The following is a 14,713-nucleotide window of genomic DNA, read 5'->3' as shown; positions in this document are numbered from 1 at the left end:
AAAAAAAAAAGAAAGAAAACTGCTTATCTCCTTTTCATTTTAGCTATTTCACTGTGATTTTGTCCTTTTCCTTCATTTGAGATCTCTCTCTGTCTCATTTTGTCTGTGTTTGTTTCTGCATATTAGGCGTTCAACTACATCTCCTAGTCTTGAAAGTAATGGCCTTGATGAGAAGAGGTCCTATAGTGTCATGAAGTGCAGTTCCCCGGGGCCATAAGAATTAGGAGCTCCAGAGGTGTCCCCGGCTGGACTGTGTGTACCCTACTGGGGAGGCTGAGCCATAATTGCCTTCAGCTGAGCAGGCTGCACTGACCTACTTTGCCTGCTACAGGTGCACGGGGCAGGCTTTCTTCCCCAAACGACTGAGAGGCCTGTCTAATGCCACTCTGGGGTTGTTGGTGGGTGGAGCCAACAATCAGCCTATCTAGGGTTAACCTTTCTGCCACAGCTGCAGGTTCACTGAGGGGCATTGATTCTTCTCCGCACAACTAGGTGAGACTGAATGTTGGAACAAGGAGCGCACTAGTATGTGAAGTTATCTCCTCTATGCAGATGGGGATGTTACTTAGGATGGGGAGTTACTTAGGAGTGGTACTGGTCCCTACTGGGTTTTCCTGTGGGGTTGGTGGGGCAAGAGCTGCTTTAGAGGGATGCCTGCTGAAGTGGGCAGGTTGAATGGGGCAGGTCCACAGGTGATTGCTGGGGCAGGGCATGTGGTATTGTCAAGGTAGATGGATCTCACAGTCATCTGGCTATCTAGGTTTGGGAAGGAAAAGAGATTTCTCTTGGTGCCTGCCAATAGTTTTGTTACCAGAGAAATCCTCTGAAGATCTCTGACTCTCCTGCACACATTCTAAGATTAATCCATAGATCCTGATGTATCCCCCAGGCATTTTTTTAACTGCTGCTTCTGTGCTGTCTTGAGCCAAGTTATTATTATGGTTCTTTAAGTTCTGTATGATAGGAACTCAGTTTTGTGTCACCCTCCTGCTCTCCCCAGAGTTAAGGCTGCTGATTTTTAAAGCTCCTAGTTTCAAGGCCTATGGGTTTTCCAAGCTAAATGTTATTGACATCTGTCTTCTCACCTCCATGCCGGGGTGCCTTCTGTGGCATCTGATCCTCTGGCTTCTCTGTGCTTGTGGTGTCCTTCCCATTTGTGGTTAGTCTCACATGGGTCTGGTTCCCAACTGTATCTGTGCTCCTTCCGTCTTTCTAAATGTGGCCTCCTGACTCTAATCAACTATGGAGGGTCTGCCCTGCCAGTCTTCAGGTCGTTTTCAGTGTTAGTTGCATAGATGTAGCTGTTACCTTGTTGTGCTCATGGGACGAGGTAAGCTCAAGATCCTCCTCCTCTGCCATCTTCCCCATGATACCCCCATGAAATGTTTTGTAAGCCAGAATGGCATAAAGCTAAGGAACAATTACTATTACTTTATATAGAACAATTTTTGAGTATTCTTAGACCCCAAAAAATCACCTTAGGCTTTTCTAATAGCTTAGAACACATATTGCTAACTGAGGCACAGCATATGTAACATCAAGCACAGATGCTCACACAGTTCAAAACTCTGGATGCTGGGGCTGCTGGGCTGCTGAGTGTGGTTCCTGGGGAAGGGGCTGGGTGGGACCACTGTCGATGTTCAGGTGTGCTGACTCTTGCCAACTTGCTGCAAGACCAATGCAGGGTATTATTTGTCCTTTTCTTTTTTCTGGAAAAGAGAAAATCCTCTCCAGATTTTTTTTTTCAGCTAGCAAAAACAGGAAATAATGTAGATCACTCATGAAAGCAAAGTGGCAAACGTGAACTTTCAAAAACCTGGGGGATGCCTGTATCGATTTCCCTTGGGTTTAGGGAGAAGATGAAAGGTAAATCTGGAGATTGAAAATAAAAGAAATGTCATTATTCCATCCAGAAAAAAGAAAATTTTTGTGATGTGATAGAGAGGCTGTTGCAAAATGGCCATCATGTATCACAATATAAAAATGTATCATGCAAACAATACCAAAAACTAATGATGTACTGTGTGGTGACTAATATAACATTATATATATATATATAATGTTATATTAGTTATATTAGTTAAAAATGTTAAATTAGTTATATGTTATATTATATATATAATATATATAATATAATATATATAAATATATATATAAATGTATCAAGTCAACATGTTGTACACCTTAAATTAACATAATATGGTGCGTCAAATATATTTCAATAAAAAAGAAGAAATGTTGTAAAGGCTTGGGAGAAAGTTTCCAACAAAGTTTTCTGTACTTCCTCTGGCATTGGGTGAGGAATAAATCGGCTGACTTGAATACAGTGAGGGATAATGCATCAGTCTGCTTTCCATTTCCTCATCCCTCACTTGCAACATCACATGTTGCCACTGTGCCTGTGAGCCATGCAAGTAGCTGAGAACCCTTTTTTCCTCAAATTTGGTTAAAATCTCTATTTGCCCATGATTTGACATGATTTAAAGTGCTCCTTTGTTTTGCATATTTGATCTTTTGCTAATTAGAATATGTTTCTTAACATGAAATTTCTCCCAGTTGATTGAGTAGATAAGAGATAAGAGTCCATGCCCCAAATGTCAGGCTCACAGGGACTGCCTCCCCCCCCCATTTTTGTGGATGGAGCCTGCGAGTGGGAAGTGGAAGAGAGAGTGTTCTCAAAATAACTAGAATGATCCTCCATTGTTTCTTGTTTATTTTTAACTGCTAGCTTGCTATTTTCAGAGCCTCAGGGAATCTCTTGGGAATCTCCGTTGGATGAGATGGAGAAAATGTGCCATCGTCCGGAACCTGAACCGAACATAGAAAGACCATCTGTACATATGAAACTAAAAATCGAGGATTTTATCTTGCACAAAATGTTGGGGAAAGGAAGTTTTGGCAAGGTATGATACTATAGAATTCTACAGACCAACTTAGAGAAATTGGAAAGCAAAGCTCCTAAACTCGTGGGACCAGAAATGGTCATGGGGGTGGAGAGGACATTCCTGTGCATTTTTTTGCCAGAGTAGAGAGGGGTCTGAATAAAAAGGAAACCCAGGAATTCTAGGAAGTAGTGGCCTCTGCTTGCTGGGGATCATTGTTGCCAAGCCATTTTGTTTCAAAGATGTACATCCCACACAATTATGAGTTTGATATATTTGGACATCAAGGAAATGAAAAGCTGCCTCAGCCAGTTTCTATTTCTTACAGGGTTTTTTTTTTTGGTTTTTGTTTCTTTTTGGCTCTTTTCTCAAACTTGGAGTGTTGTTTTACTTTGAATGCAATTTTTTTTTTTCTCTATCAAATGTCCTGTCTTGTATTAGTTTGCTAGGACAAATGTAACAAAGTATGACAGACTGAGGGATTCAAACAACAGAAATTTATTTTCTTATCATTCAGGAGGTTGGAAGTCTAAGACCTACGTGTTGATAGACTCGTTTCTTCTCTCTTTGGCTTGTATATGGCCATCTTCTCCCTGTGTCTTCACATCATTCCTCTGGGTATCTGTGTCCTCATCTCCTCTTCTTATAAGGACACTAATCATGCTGGATGAAAGCCCACCCTAATGAACTTATTTTAACTTGATTACCTCTGTGAAGACCCTGCCTCCAAATACAGTCACATTGTGAGGAACTGGGGTTTAGGACTTCAGCATGTAAATATTTCAGAGGGGACACAATTCAGTTCATAACAAAGCCATAGCTTGAGAGTCATGAGAAAAGTTTCATGGCGAAAGTCCCCCCTCTAAATCCTTCCTGCCACACACTCGAGTCATGGGCTGTCTCTGTCAGTCACAAAGGACAAAAGGAAGAGGAGGAAGATGACACAATTTACGCTCAACTATCAGTGATGGAAAAAAAACCTTCAAGCTCGTGAATGTAAAGAGAGATGATGTGAAACATGAGCCTTGAGATTATTCTAGATATTAAGGCAATCTATTATATTAATGACACTCTCAGTTTTATTCTTGGATGAAACTCCTAGGAAAATTTTAGCCAGAGACTACTTCTATGAATTTGTACATCCAAAGCCAGCATTATACGCCACACCTGCTCACCAGACTTTGGCTGGGAAACTCACCCCGTTTATTTAATAATAAACTAGAACGCAACTAAGCATCACCACAGCTGAATCACATTATCCTCCAACTGGGTTTGGATTTCAACCCCACTGCATTGCTTTTGGCAAAATCTGTTCTGCCCTGCAAACTAGCTGATCTCCATTAATTCTTTTAGTTCATTTCCACACTAATATGAAACACAGCAGGCTCATTTGGTGTTAATCTGTGTAATAGGCAATTTTATAGCTAGTCTTCATTATAATTTAGCATCAATTAATGTGCAATTATAACCTGTTACCAAAAATTGAAAGCCCATTATAGAGATAGAAATTGCCTTTTCAGCTTCTTAGTTTATGGCTGGTTTGGGGATGTTTTATTGAAAGAAACAATTACCAAAAGAGCACTTTTAATTGTTAACGAAATGTTTATGATTCTTTGTTCCCATGTGGGTTTCTATATTTGAACAAGGTTAATAAGAAAGACATTAGGTTAAACCTACAAGCCTTCATAAAATATCCCAAGGGACAACTGAGAGACTCAGGTATCCCCTGTTCTATGTCCAAAGCAATATACCCTTTGCCATCAAGACCCTGAATCCCTACAGACTGAGAAGACTGAAGCGTGGGACCCAAAGAAAGGAGAACAAAGCACCAAAGCAAAATGGGACAGTCCTATTTCCCTTTCTTACAACCCTGAGAATACTTTAAAACCTGCTTTCCTTCTTTCTTTTGGCTCTAGATAGGAAGTATGGCTTCTTAGCAAAATGGTAGCCTCTGTATATTCTTATTCTCAATTTACTTTGAGGACCAGAAAAAAAAATTGCATTATTTTCTAGGAATATGCACATTATCCATTTGCCTACAATATTATCTAAATTCTGTGTCCTTTATCAAGCCAGCTACCCCAAAGCTATGTATCTGCACCATATTATTTTAAATATAGACACATACATTTTCAGTACTGGTTTGGTCTCATTGACTTTGACATTCCCTAAAAGTCAAGAAACAAATGACAAGTATTCTTAATAACTGTCATGTCAAGAGCATTTTATAGTTTCCAAATCACTTTCCCATGTGGCAGTCATTTGATTTTCACCATGGTCCTGCAAGTTGGAGAATGTTATGACAATTATCTCTTTTACACATGTAGGAAACCAAAGCCCAGAGAGGTTCATTGGTTTGCCCTCGTTCCCACAGCTAGTAAATGTCCATGAGAAGAGACCCAGGCTGGAGTTTTCTGTTTCCAAATGCCATGTCCTCACAACTGTCAGTCATCTGTTGCTGCATCAGTTGCAAAAACAGAAGTTGTAGAAACTCTCCATTATATGCCATCTGGTGTCCTTTCATATAAGATTCATGAAATCAAGTAAAAAAAAAAGTAAATTTGGAATTGTGTTTTTTCCACTGAGTAGTTCCATGAATTTGACCAAGAGAAGTTACTCTTTAAACCCAGTGATCTTTTTTTTATTATTATTACTATCTGTCTTGTGGAAAGTCCCAAGCTAAGAATTAGGTAAGAAGCAGAGTATGTGACACACAGTAGGACCTACAAATGGCATCAGTGCCTATGCCATCAGATGAAATGGTGTGCACTCTTTAAGCCTATAAGGAAAATTCTATTCCCCTGTATTCTTTTTTTCACCTTGAAAAAACTGGGTAAATCGTAGAGCTCAGTTTTAGGCTCATTTGCACGGATGTTTCAAATGTAATCAAATCCTGCTCTTTGCTCTTGCTTCCTTCAGTATGCACTCAGTTTCTGAGAATTTATATTATGACTTTACTCAGGTCCCCGGGCAGACAGATCATACTTTTTTTATTTTTAATTTTTTTTTAAAGATTTTATTTATTTATCAGGGAGGAGGGGAGAGAGAGCGAGCACAGGCAGACAGAGTGGCAGGCAGAGGCAGAGGGAGAAGCAGGCTCCCTGCTGAGCAAGGAGCCCGATGTGGGACTCGATGCCAGGACGCTGGGATCATGACCTGAGCCGAAGGCAGCTGCTTAACCCACTGAGCCACCCCGGCGTCCCAGATCATACTTTTTTAAACAGAATTTTTCTGGGACTGACAATAACTCATCCAATTGTACATGAGTTTTGTGGAACCCTTTGAAAGGTACAAAGCAAGTGTGAAACTACTAGGTAATATTCTAAAATCAGTGAAATGCTCTATTTTGTTTTTTGTTGTTGTTATTGTTGTTGTTGTTGTTTTTGAAATGCTCTATTTTGTATCTGTAAAGGGGTATAGAGGCGGATTGGGGAAGAAATTCTGTTCTCAGCCAACACAGATCTCTCTCATGACTTTGTCCTTTTTTAAGGAGTATGAGATCAAATTCCAAAATAAAGTTACTTCCTACCTTTCCTTTTAGGTCTTCCTAGCAGAGTTCAAGAAAACCAATCAGTTTTTTGCAATAAAAGCCTTAAAGAAAGACGTGGTTTTGATGGACGATGATGTTGAGTGTACAATGGTGGAGAAGAGAGTTCTCTCCCTGGCCTGGGAGCATCCGTTCTTAACGCACATGTTCTGTACATTCCAGACCAAGGTAAGGCTTGGACAACCCTTCATCCACGTCTCACCCAGCAAACGTGGAGATCTAAGCAGGCTGCCCCTGTGGCTTCCTCACCGGGAGACACGGGGAAGTGTCTCCATATCTTCCTTTACCTTTCAGTTCACCTTCCATTCGTCCAAATGAGTGTCTTCTCCAAACACTGCTAATCCATTATTTCTAATTTTTAACATAGTTGGTTGGGAAAGGGCTTTCCTTCTGGGTTTGTCTGTTTGATTGTGTTTTAGAATTTTATTTTATTTATATAACAAGGATTCTAAGCAGCCTGTGACTTGCTTAATGAAGCAGAGCTTTGTGAGGGCCAAAGACGGGATACTTGTTTGTTCATCTACTGTATATGTATTTGAAGAGACAGAAGTTGGACAGTAGATCAAAATGCGTGCGCACTATTCTATTCCCTCATGCGGCCAGCAGAGACGCAGGCTTACAGTGGGCCTGCGCCGTGAGGTAAAAGGGTGAATTCTGTCAAAAGGTTCTCTTACTCTGGGGTAATGCTCTTCCTGATCTACTTACTCCTTAAAAAAAAAAAAAAAAAAAAAAAAATGTTCTAATTGCCTGTTTTTCGAGATGTCCTGACTTAGTCAGATCTTGCATGTCAAACAGAATAACCGACTAAATACCACAGGTGAGTGTAAAAAGCAACAATTGAAATGAATGATGATTTGCTGTGGGAAATTTTTGGAAGTTGCTTTTCTGAGGGAATGACAGCTACCTTTGCACTCTAGTGAAAGATATTAGATAACATAAATGAACTATTCACTTTTCTGGGGTATTGTTGTTTATAGGAAAAGTTATTCATTGGCTTTCTACCTCCAAAGAACCCAGCTGTTGGAATGCCAGGTTACTCAGGAGGTTCTGAAGAACAGTTATTTGCCTGTTACTTATTATTTTTGTTGAAGTATAGTTGACATACAATATTCTGTTAGTTCCAAGTGTACATCAGAGTGGTGCAGTATTTTTATACAATACAAAATGGTCCTCCTGATACGTGTAGTTACCACCCACCACCATGAAGAGTTACTACAATATTAACTGTATTTTCTATGCTAAATATTATATCCTGTGACTGACTTATCTTATAACAGAAACTTTATATCTCTTAATACCCATCACCTCTTTCAATCACCCCTCGGACCCCTCCTCACTCAGGGGAACTCACAGTTTATTTCCTGTATCCGAACATCAGTTTCTGGTTTGTTTGTTTTATTAGATTCTACATATAAGTGAGATCACACAGTGTCTTTCTGCATCTGACTTATTATTTCACTTAGCATAATACCCTCTAGTTTCATCCATGTTGTCGCAGATGGTTTCATACAAATTCAGAATTCTTTGTCCTAGTTCTGTGAAAAATACCATTGGAATTTTGATTGGGATTGTATTGATTCTGTAGATACCTTTAGGTAGTACAGACATTTTAATAATATTAATTCTTCTAATCCATGAACATGATATATCTTCAATTTCTGTTGTCTTCAGTTTCTTTCACCAGTGTCTTACGGTCTCCAAAGTACAGGTATTTCAACTTCTGGATAAAATTTATTTGTAGGTACTTTATTCTTTTTGATGCATTGTAAGTGGGATTGCTTTCTTAATTTCTCTTTCTGATAGTTCCTTTTTAGTGTATGGTAACCAATGCAACCGCTTTCTGTATGTTAATTTTGTATCTTGTAAGGATGCCTTTTACTTTTTTTTTCTTTCCTTATTGCTCTGGCCAAGGGTTCCAATACTATGACGACTAAAAGAAGTGAAAATGGGCATCCTTGTCTTCTTCCTGATTTTAGAGGAAAAGCTTAGAGCCTTTTACTATTGAGTATGATAGTAACTGTGGGTTGGTCAGATACGGTCTCTATTATGTTGAGGTACATTACTTTTATAGCCAGGCTGTTGATCATTTTTATCCTAAATGGATGTTGAGTTTTGTCAAATACTTTTTCTGTATCTATTAACATATCATGATTCTTATCCTTTGTTCTGTTAATGTGGTATATCACATTGATTTATGGATGCTGAACTATTGTTACCTCCCTGTAATAAATCTCAGTTGAAAGTGGTGAATGATCTTTTTAACATTTTATTGAATTCAGTTTGCTAAAATCTTGTTGATGATTTTCATCTATATTCATCAGGGATATTGGCCTGTCATTTTCTTTTTTGTGTGTGGTGACTTTGGTTTGGTTGCTGGGTAATGCTGACCTTGTAAAATGAAGTATTCCTTCCTTTTCATTTCTTCTTTGGATGATTTGAGAAGGATAGGTACTAGCTCTTCTTTAATGTTTGGTAGAATTCACCAGTGAAGCCATCTGATCCTACACTAGTTATTTTGGAAGAGTTTTTAAATTACTGGTTCATCATTAAAATTGGTCTATTTAGATTTTCTGTATCTTCATGAATCGGCCTCAGAATGCTGTATGTTTCTAGGAATTTATCCAACTCCTCTAGGTTTTTCAATTTGTTGGTGTGTAATTCCTCATAGTACGTTCCTATGATCCTTTGTGGTTTTGTGGTCAGTTCGTAACTTCTCTCATTTCTGACTTTATTTTGGCTCCTCTCTTTTTTTCCTAATGAATCTGGCCAGAAATTTATCAATTTTATCTTTTCAAAGACCATTTTTGATTTTTTTAAATCTTTTTTTTAAAGGATTGATGGATTAACTGGTTGATTGAGAGACAGAGCATGAGAGAGGAGAGTAGGAGAGGGAGGGGGAAAAGCAGGCCCCCTGGGAGCCTGATACAAGGCTTGGTCCCAGGATCCTGGGATCATGACCTGAGCGAAGGCAGATACTTAACCAACTGAGCCACCTAGGTGCCCCAGTATCTTTAATCTTTCCTATAGTTTTGTTTTTTTTTTTTTAAGCCAGTCTTCCACTTATTTCCATTATGATCTTTGTCATCTACTTCCTTCTACTAACTTTCAATTTTGCTTTTTTCTAGTTCCTTTATTTGTGAAGTTAAATTGTTTATATCAGAATTTTCCTTGTTTCTTATGGTCGACCTGTATTGCTATAAACTTTTAGAACTTCTTCGGGGAAAATTACATAAATTTTGGAAAGTTAAGTCTCCGTTTTCATTTGTTTCTAGGTATTTCTAAATTTCCTCTTTTATCTCTTTGTTGCTCCATTGGTTGTTTAGTAGCATGTTGTTTGGTCTCCATGTTTTGTGTGTCTCCCACTTTTCTTCTGTAATTGTCTTCTAGTTCCATACTGCTGTGGTGGAAAAGATACTTGATATAATTTCATTGCTCTTGAATTTGTTGAGACTTCTTTTGTGGCCTATCATATGATTTATCCTGTAGAATTTTCCAAGTGCGCTTGAAGGGAATGTGTATTCTGTTGTTTGGGATTAAATTTTCTGAACTATCAATTAAGTCAGTGTGGTCTAATGTGTCATTTAATGTCAGTGTTTTCTTACTGCTTTTCTGTCTGAATGATGTCTCCATTGAAATAGGTGGTGTATTAAAGTCCCCTACTCTTACTGTATTGTCTCAATTGTATTGCTATCAATTTCTCCCTTCTGTTTGTTAATATTTGCTTATTACATGTAGGTGCTTCTATGTTGGATGCATAAATATTTATGAATGTTATATCTTCTTCTTGGACTGATCCCTTGGTTATTATTTAATGCTTTCTGTGTGTATGCGTGTGCTTTCTAACAATCTTTGTTTAATGTCTGTTTTGTCTGATAGAAGTATTGCTCCCTCCCTTCACCCTCAGTCTGCATGTCTTTAGATCAGAAGGGAGTTTCTTGTAGGCACCACATCAGTGGGTCTTATTTTTCTATCCATTCAGCTATCCTATGTCTATTGATTGGAGCATTTAGTCCATTTACATTTAAATTAATTATTGATAGGTATGTACTTCTATCTTGTTGACTGGTTTTCTGGTTGCTTTTGCAGTTCTTTTTTCTCTCTTCTTTTGGTATCTTCCCTCGTGGTTTGATGGTTTTCTTTAGCGTTATATATGGGTTCCTTTGTCTTTACTTTGTGCATATCTATTGTAGGTTTTTGGTTTCTCAGTACCATGATATGTGTGTGTGTATACACTATCAGCATATATATATATATATTTTTATATTTATATTTATATATTTGTGTGGGTCCATGTACTTAAAGTTGATAGTTGCTTAAATTTATACACATTCTGAAAATACAACGCCATCTTGTGTTTTCGATGTCATATTTTATATCTTTATTTTGTGTATCCCTTAACAACTTATCGTAGTTATAATTGATTTTACTATTTTGCCTGATCAACTTTCATACTAGCCTTTTAAATGGCTGATCCACTGCCTTTACTATATAATTACCTTTGCCAGGGAGATTTATTCTTAAGTATATTTTCTTTTTATGATTTTTAAAAATTTTCAATTGAAGTGTATTTGACATACAGTATTATATTAGATTCAAGCGTACAACACACTGATTTGGCAACTATACACATTATGAAATGTTTACAATGATAAGTGTAGTTAGCATCTGTCACTACACAAAGTATTATAATATTAACTGTATTCCCTACACTGAACTTTTCATCCCTGTGACTTCTTTTATAACTGAAAATTTGTACTTCTTAATCTCTTTCACTTATTTTGCCCATCCGTACAGCTCCTCACCTGAGTCGAGTACCAATTTGTTCTCTGTGTTTATGAGTCCTTTTCTGTTGCTTTTAGTTTATACATTTGTTTTCTTTTTAGTATTCCACATATAAGGGAAATCATATAGTATTTGTCTTTCTCTGTCTTCTTTCACTTAACCTAACACCTTCTAGGTCCATCTGTGTTGTTGTAAATGGCAAGATCTAATTCTTTATTTGGCTGGGATATTTAATTTTACACACACACACACACACACACACACACACAGCCTGCTTCTTTGGTATTTCTCTATTGACAGACAGGTAGGTGGCTTCCACATCTTTGCTATTATAAATAATACTGCATTGAATATGGGGCCCTTACATCACTTTGAATTGGTGTTTTCTTTGTCTTTAGGTAAATACCCAGAAGTAGAATTCCTAGATCATAATGGCACTTCTAATTTTAATTTTTTTTTTAAAGATTATTTATTTATTTATTTGTCAGAGAGAGCGAGCACAGGCAGACAGAGTGGAAGGCAGAGTCAGAGGGAGAAGCAGGCTCCTTGCTGAGCAAGGAGTCCGATGTGGGACTCGATCCCAGGACGCTGGGATCATGACCTGAGCTGAAGGCAGCCGCTTAACCAACTGAGCCACCCAGGCGTCCCTCTAATTTTAATTTTTATATCCTTTATTTTTCATGACTATACCAATTTATGTTCCCACCAACAGTGCATGAGGATTCCCTTTTCTCTACACCCTTGACATGCTTGTTCTTTCTTTAAATTTGAGCATTGCTGACACACGAGGTTACATTAGTTTCAGTTGTTATTTCACGTCTTTTTAACACTAGCAATTCTAACAGGTGTGCGGTGGTATCTCATTGTGGTTTTGATTTGCATTTCCCTGAGAGTTAGCAGTGCTGGGCATACTCTCATGTGTCTGTTGGCCATCTGTATGTCTTCCTTGGAAAAATGTTTGTTCAAGTGCTCTGCCCATTTTTTAACCAGATTGTTCTGTTGCTGTTGTTGTTGTTTTGGTGTTGAGTTCTTTCTGTATTTTGGATAATAAGCTCTTAGTGGATAATCATTTGAAATAACTTCTTCCATTCACTGGTTGCCTTTTTGTCTTATTGATAGTTTCTTTCACTGTGAAAAATTTTAAAATATGATGTGGTCCAAATATTTACTTTTGCTTATGTTTTCTTTGCCTAAGGAAACAGATCCAGAAAAATGTAGCTAAGGCTGCTCTCTAAGATTTTACTGCTTATGTTTCTTCTGTAGGACTTCTTTGGCTTTGGGTTTTATAGTAAGATTTTAATGTAGTGTAAACCTGGTGATTCACAGACCTGTACCCCTGGGGATAAAAATATATGTTTATAAAAAATATAAAATTAAAAAAAAACTGCACAAGAAAAAAAAAACTGCACAAGTTCCATTTCATCTTTAGTTTATGAACCACTAAGACATACATACACATGGTATCTTTGTAAAAAAAAAAATTTTTATGTGTGTATGGTATAATAAAGTGGTCTAGTTTATTTTTTTTCTTCTTTCTTTTTCTGGCACATAATCATTCAGTTTTATTGAAGACAGTGTATTTTATCCTTTGCACATTCATGCCACCTTTGTCACAGATAATTGACAATTTAAGCATGAGTTTATTTCTAGTCTCTCTATTCTGTTCCACTGATATATGTGTCCAGTTTTGCACTGTACCATAATGTTTTGATTACTTTAGCTTTGTAGTATAGTTTGAAATCTAGGGTTGTGTTACTCCTAGCTTTATTCCTCTTTCTCAAGATTGCATTGGCTATTTGAGGTCTGTTGTGGTGCCATATAAATTTAGAATTATTTGTTGTAGTTCTGTGAAAACTATTTATATTGTCATAGGGATTACATAAGGATTACATAGTAGATTGATTTGGGTAGTACAGACATCCAGTCAATATTAATTCTTCCAATCCATGAACATGGAATATCTGTCCCTTCATTTATGTCATCTTCAGTTTCTTTCATCAGTGTATTATAAGTTTATAATACAGAATACAGATTTTTCTCCTCTTTGGTTAAATTTATTCCTAAATATGTTAAGCTTTTTGATGCAATTATAAATGATATTGGTTTCTTAATTTTTTATGTTAATTTATTGTTAGTGTATAAAAATACAACTGATTTTTGTATATTAATTTTGTATTTGGTAACTCCACTGAATTCATTTATCTTATAGTTTTTTAGTGGAGTAATCACAGCTTTATATATATAGTACCATATATCTTCAAATTCAGTTTTATTTCTTCCTTACAAATTTGGACAGCTTTTATTTTTTTTAATCTGTTTGCTAGTGCTAGGATTTCCACTCTGTTGAATAAAAATGGAAAAAATGGATATCCTTATCTTGTGCCTGGTCTTGCTTTAATCCTGATCACCACTGAATGGTGATGTTAGCTGTATATCTGTCACAAATGGTTTTTATTATGTTGAGGTATATTCCCTTTAAGTCCATTTTGTTGTGTTTTTATCATAAACAGATGTTAAATTTTGTCAAATTCTTTTTCTGCATCTATTGAGATGATCACATGACTTTTATCCTTGATTTTGTTATCATGATGTATCATATTGATTGATTTGCTAGTGTCAAACTGTCTTGAGCCTCTGGAATAGATTCCAGTTGATCTTGATGAATACCCCTTTTATATATTGTTAAATTTGGTCTGTTAATATTTTATTGAAGATTTATGCATCTCTGTTCATCAGAGATATTGACCTATATTTGTCTACAATTTCCTTTTGCAGTTTCTTTGTCTGGTTTTTGTGTAAGAGTAATGCTGGCCTTGAAGAATAAATTTGGAATCATTCCTCCCTCTTCTGTTTTTTGGAATATTTTTAGAAAGATCGCTATTAATTCTTTAAATATTTGGCAGAACTCACCAGTGAAGCCATCTGTCTGGTCCTGGACTTTTGTTTGTTGCAAATTTCTTTTTTTTTTTTAATTACTGATTCAGTTACATTATCAGTAATTTGTTCAGATGTTGTATATCTTCATGATTCAGCTTTATAGAATTGTGTATTTCTAGGAATTTTATCCATTTCTTTTAGGTCATCCAATTTTTTGGCATATAATTTTGTGTAGTAACTCCTAATACTATCAATTTCTGTGGTGTTAGTTATATTTCTCTTTCATTTCTGATTTTATTTGAGTTCTTTCTCTTTTTTTCTTGGTGATTGGCTAAAGGTTTATCAATTTTTTTTCAAAAAAACATCACTTAGTTTCATTAATCTTTTCTATCATGTTTTAGTCTCTATTTCATTATTTCATTTATTGCCTATCTGATCTTTATTATTTCCACCCTTCTACTAACTTTTGGCTTTGTTGGTTTTTTATTTTCTTACTTCTTTATGTGTAAAATTGTTTGATTGTTTTTGCTGTTTCTTTTTTTTTTCTTTTTTTTTTTTTTTAAAGATTTTATTTATTTATTTGGCAGACAGAGATCACAAGTAGGCAGAGAGGCAGGCAGAGAGA

At 36.6% G+C, this 14,713-nt stretch overlaps 1 protein-coding gene across 7 annotated transcripts in view; it reads left to right on the top strand.

The window, feature by feature from the left end:
- PRKCQ (protein kinase C theta) overlaps nt 1-14,713 on the top strand; it is a 179,689-nt gene that overhangs the window by 84,897 nt on the left and 80,079 nt on the right. For all 7 annotated transcript variants that reach the window (XM_059404046.1, XM_059404042.1, XM_059404048.1 and 4 more), the window contains 2 exons: nt 2,743-2,903; nt 6,424-6,597. In XM_059404046.1, coding sequence (XP_059260029.1) covers nt 2,743-2,903; nt 6,424-6,597 — 335 coding nt within the window. The remainder of the gene's footprint in view (nt 1-2,742; nt 2,904-6,423; nt 6,598-14,713) is intronic.

The sequence above is a fragment of the Mustela nigripes genome, chromosome 6 (assembly GCF_022355385.1).
Source record: "Mustela nigripes isolate SB6536 chromosome 6, MUSNIG.SB6536, whole genome shotgun sequence".
Classification (NCBI taxonomy): domain Eukaryota; kingdom Metazoa; phylum Chordata; class Mammalia; order Carnivora; family Mustelidae; genus Mustela; species Mustela nigripes.
Note: the sequence above shows the minus strand (reverse complement) of the source record. Positions and strands in the feature narration are given on the sequence as shown.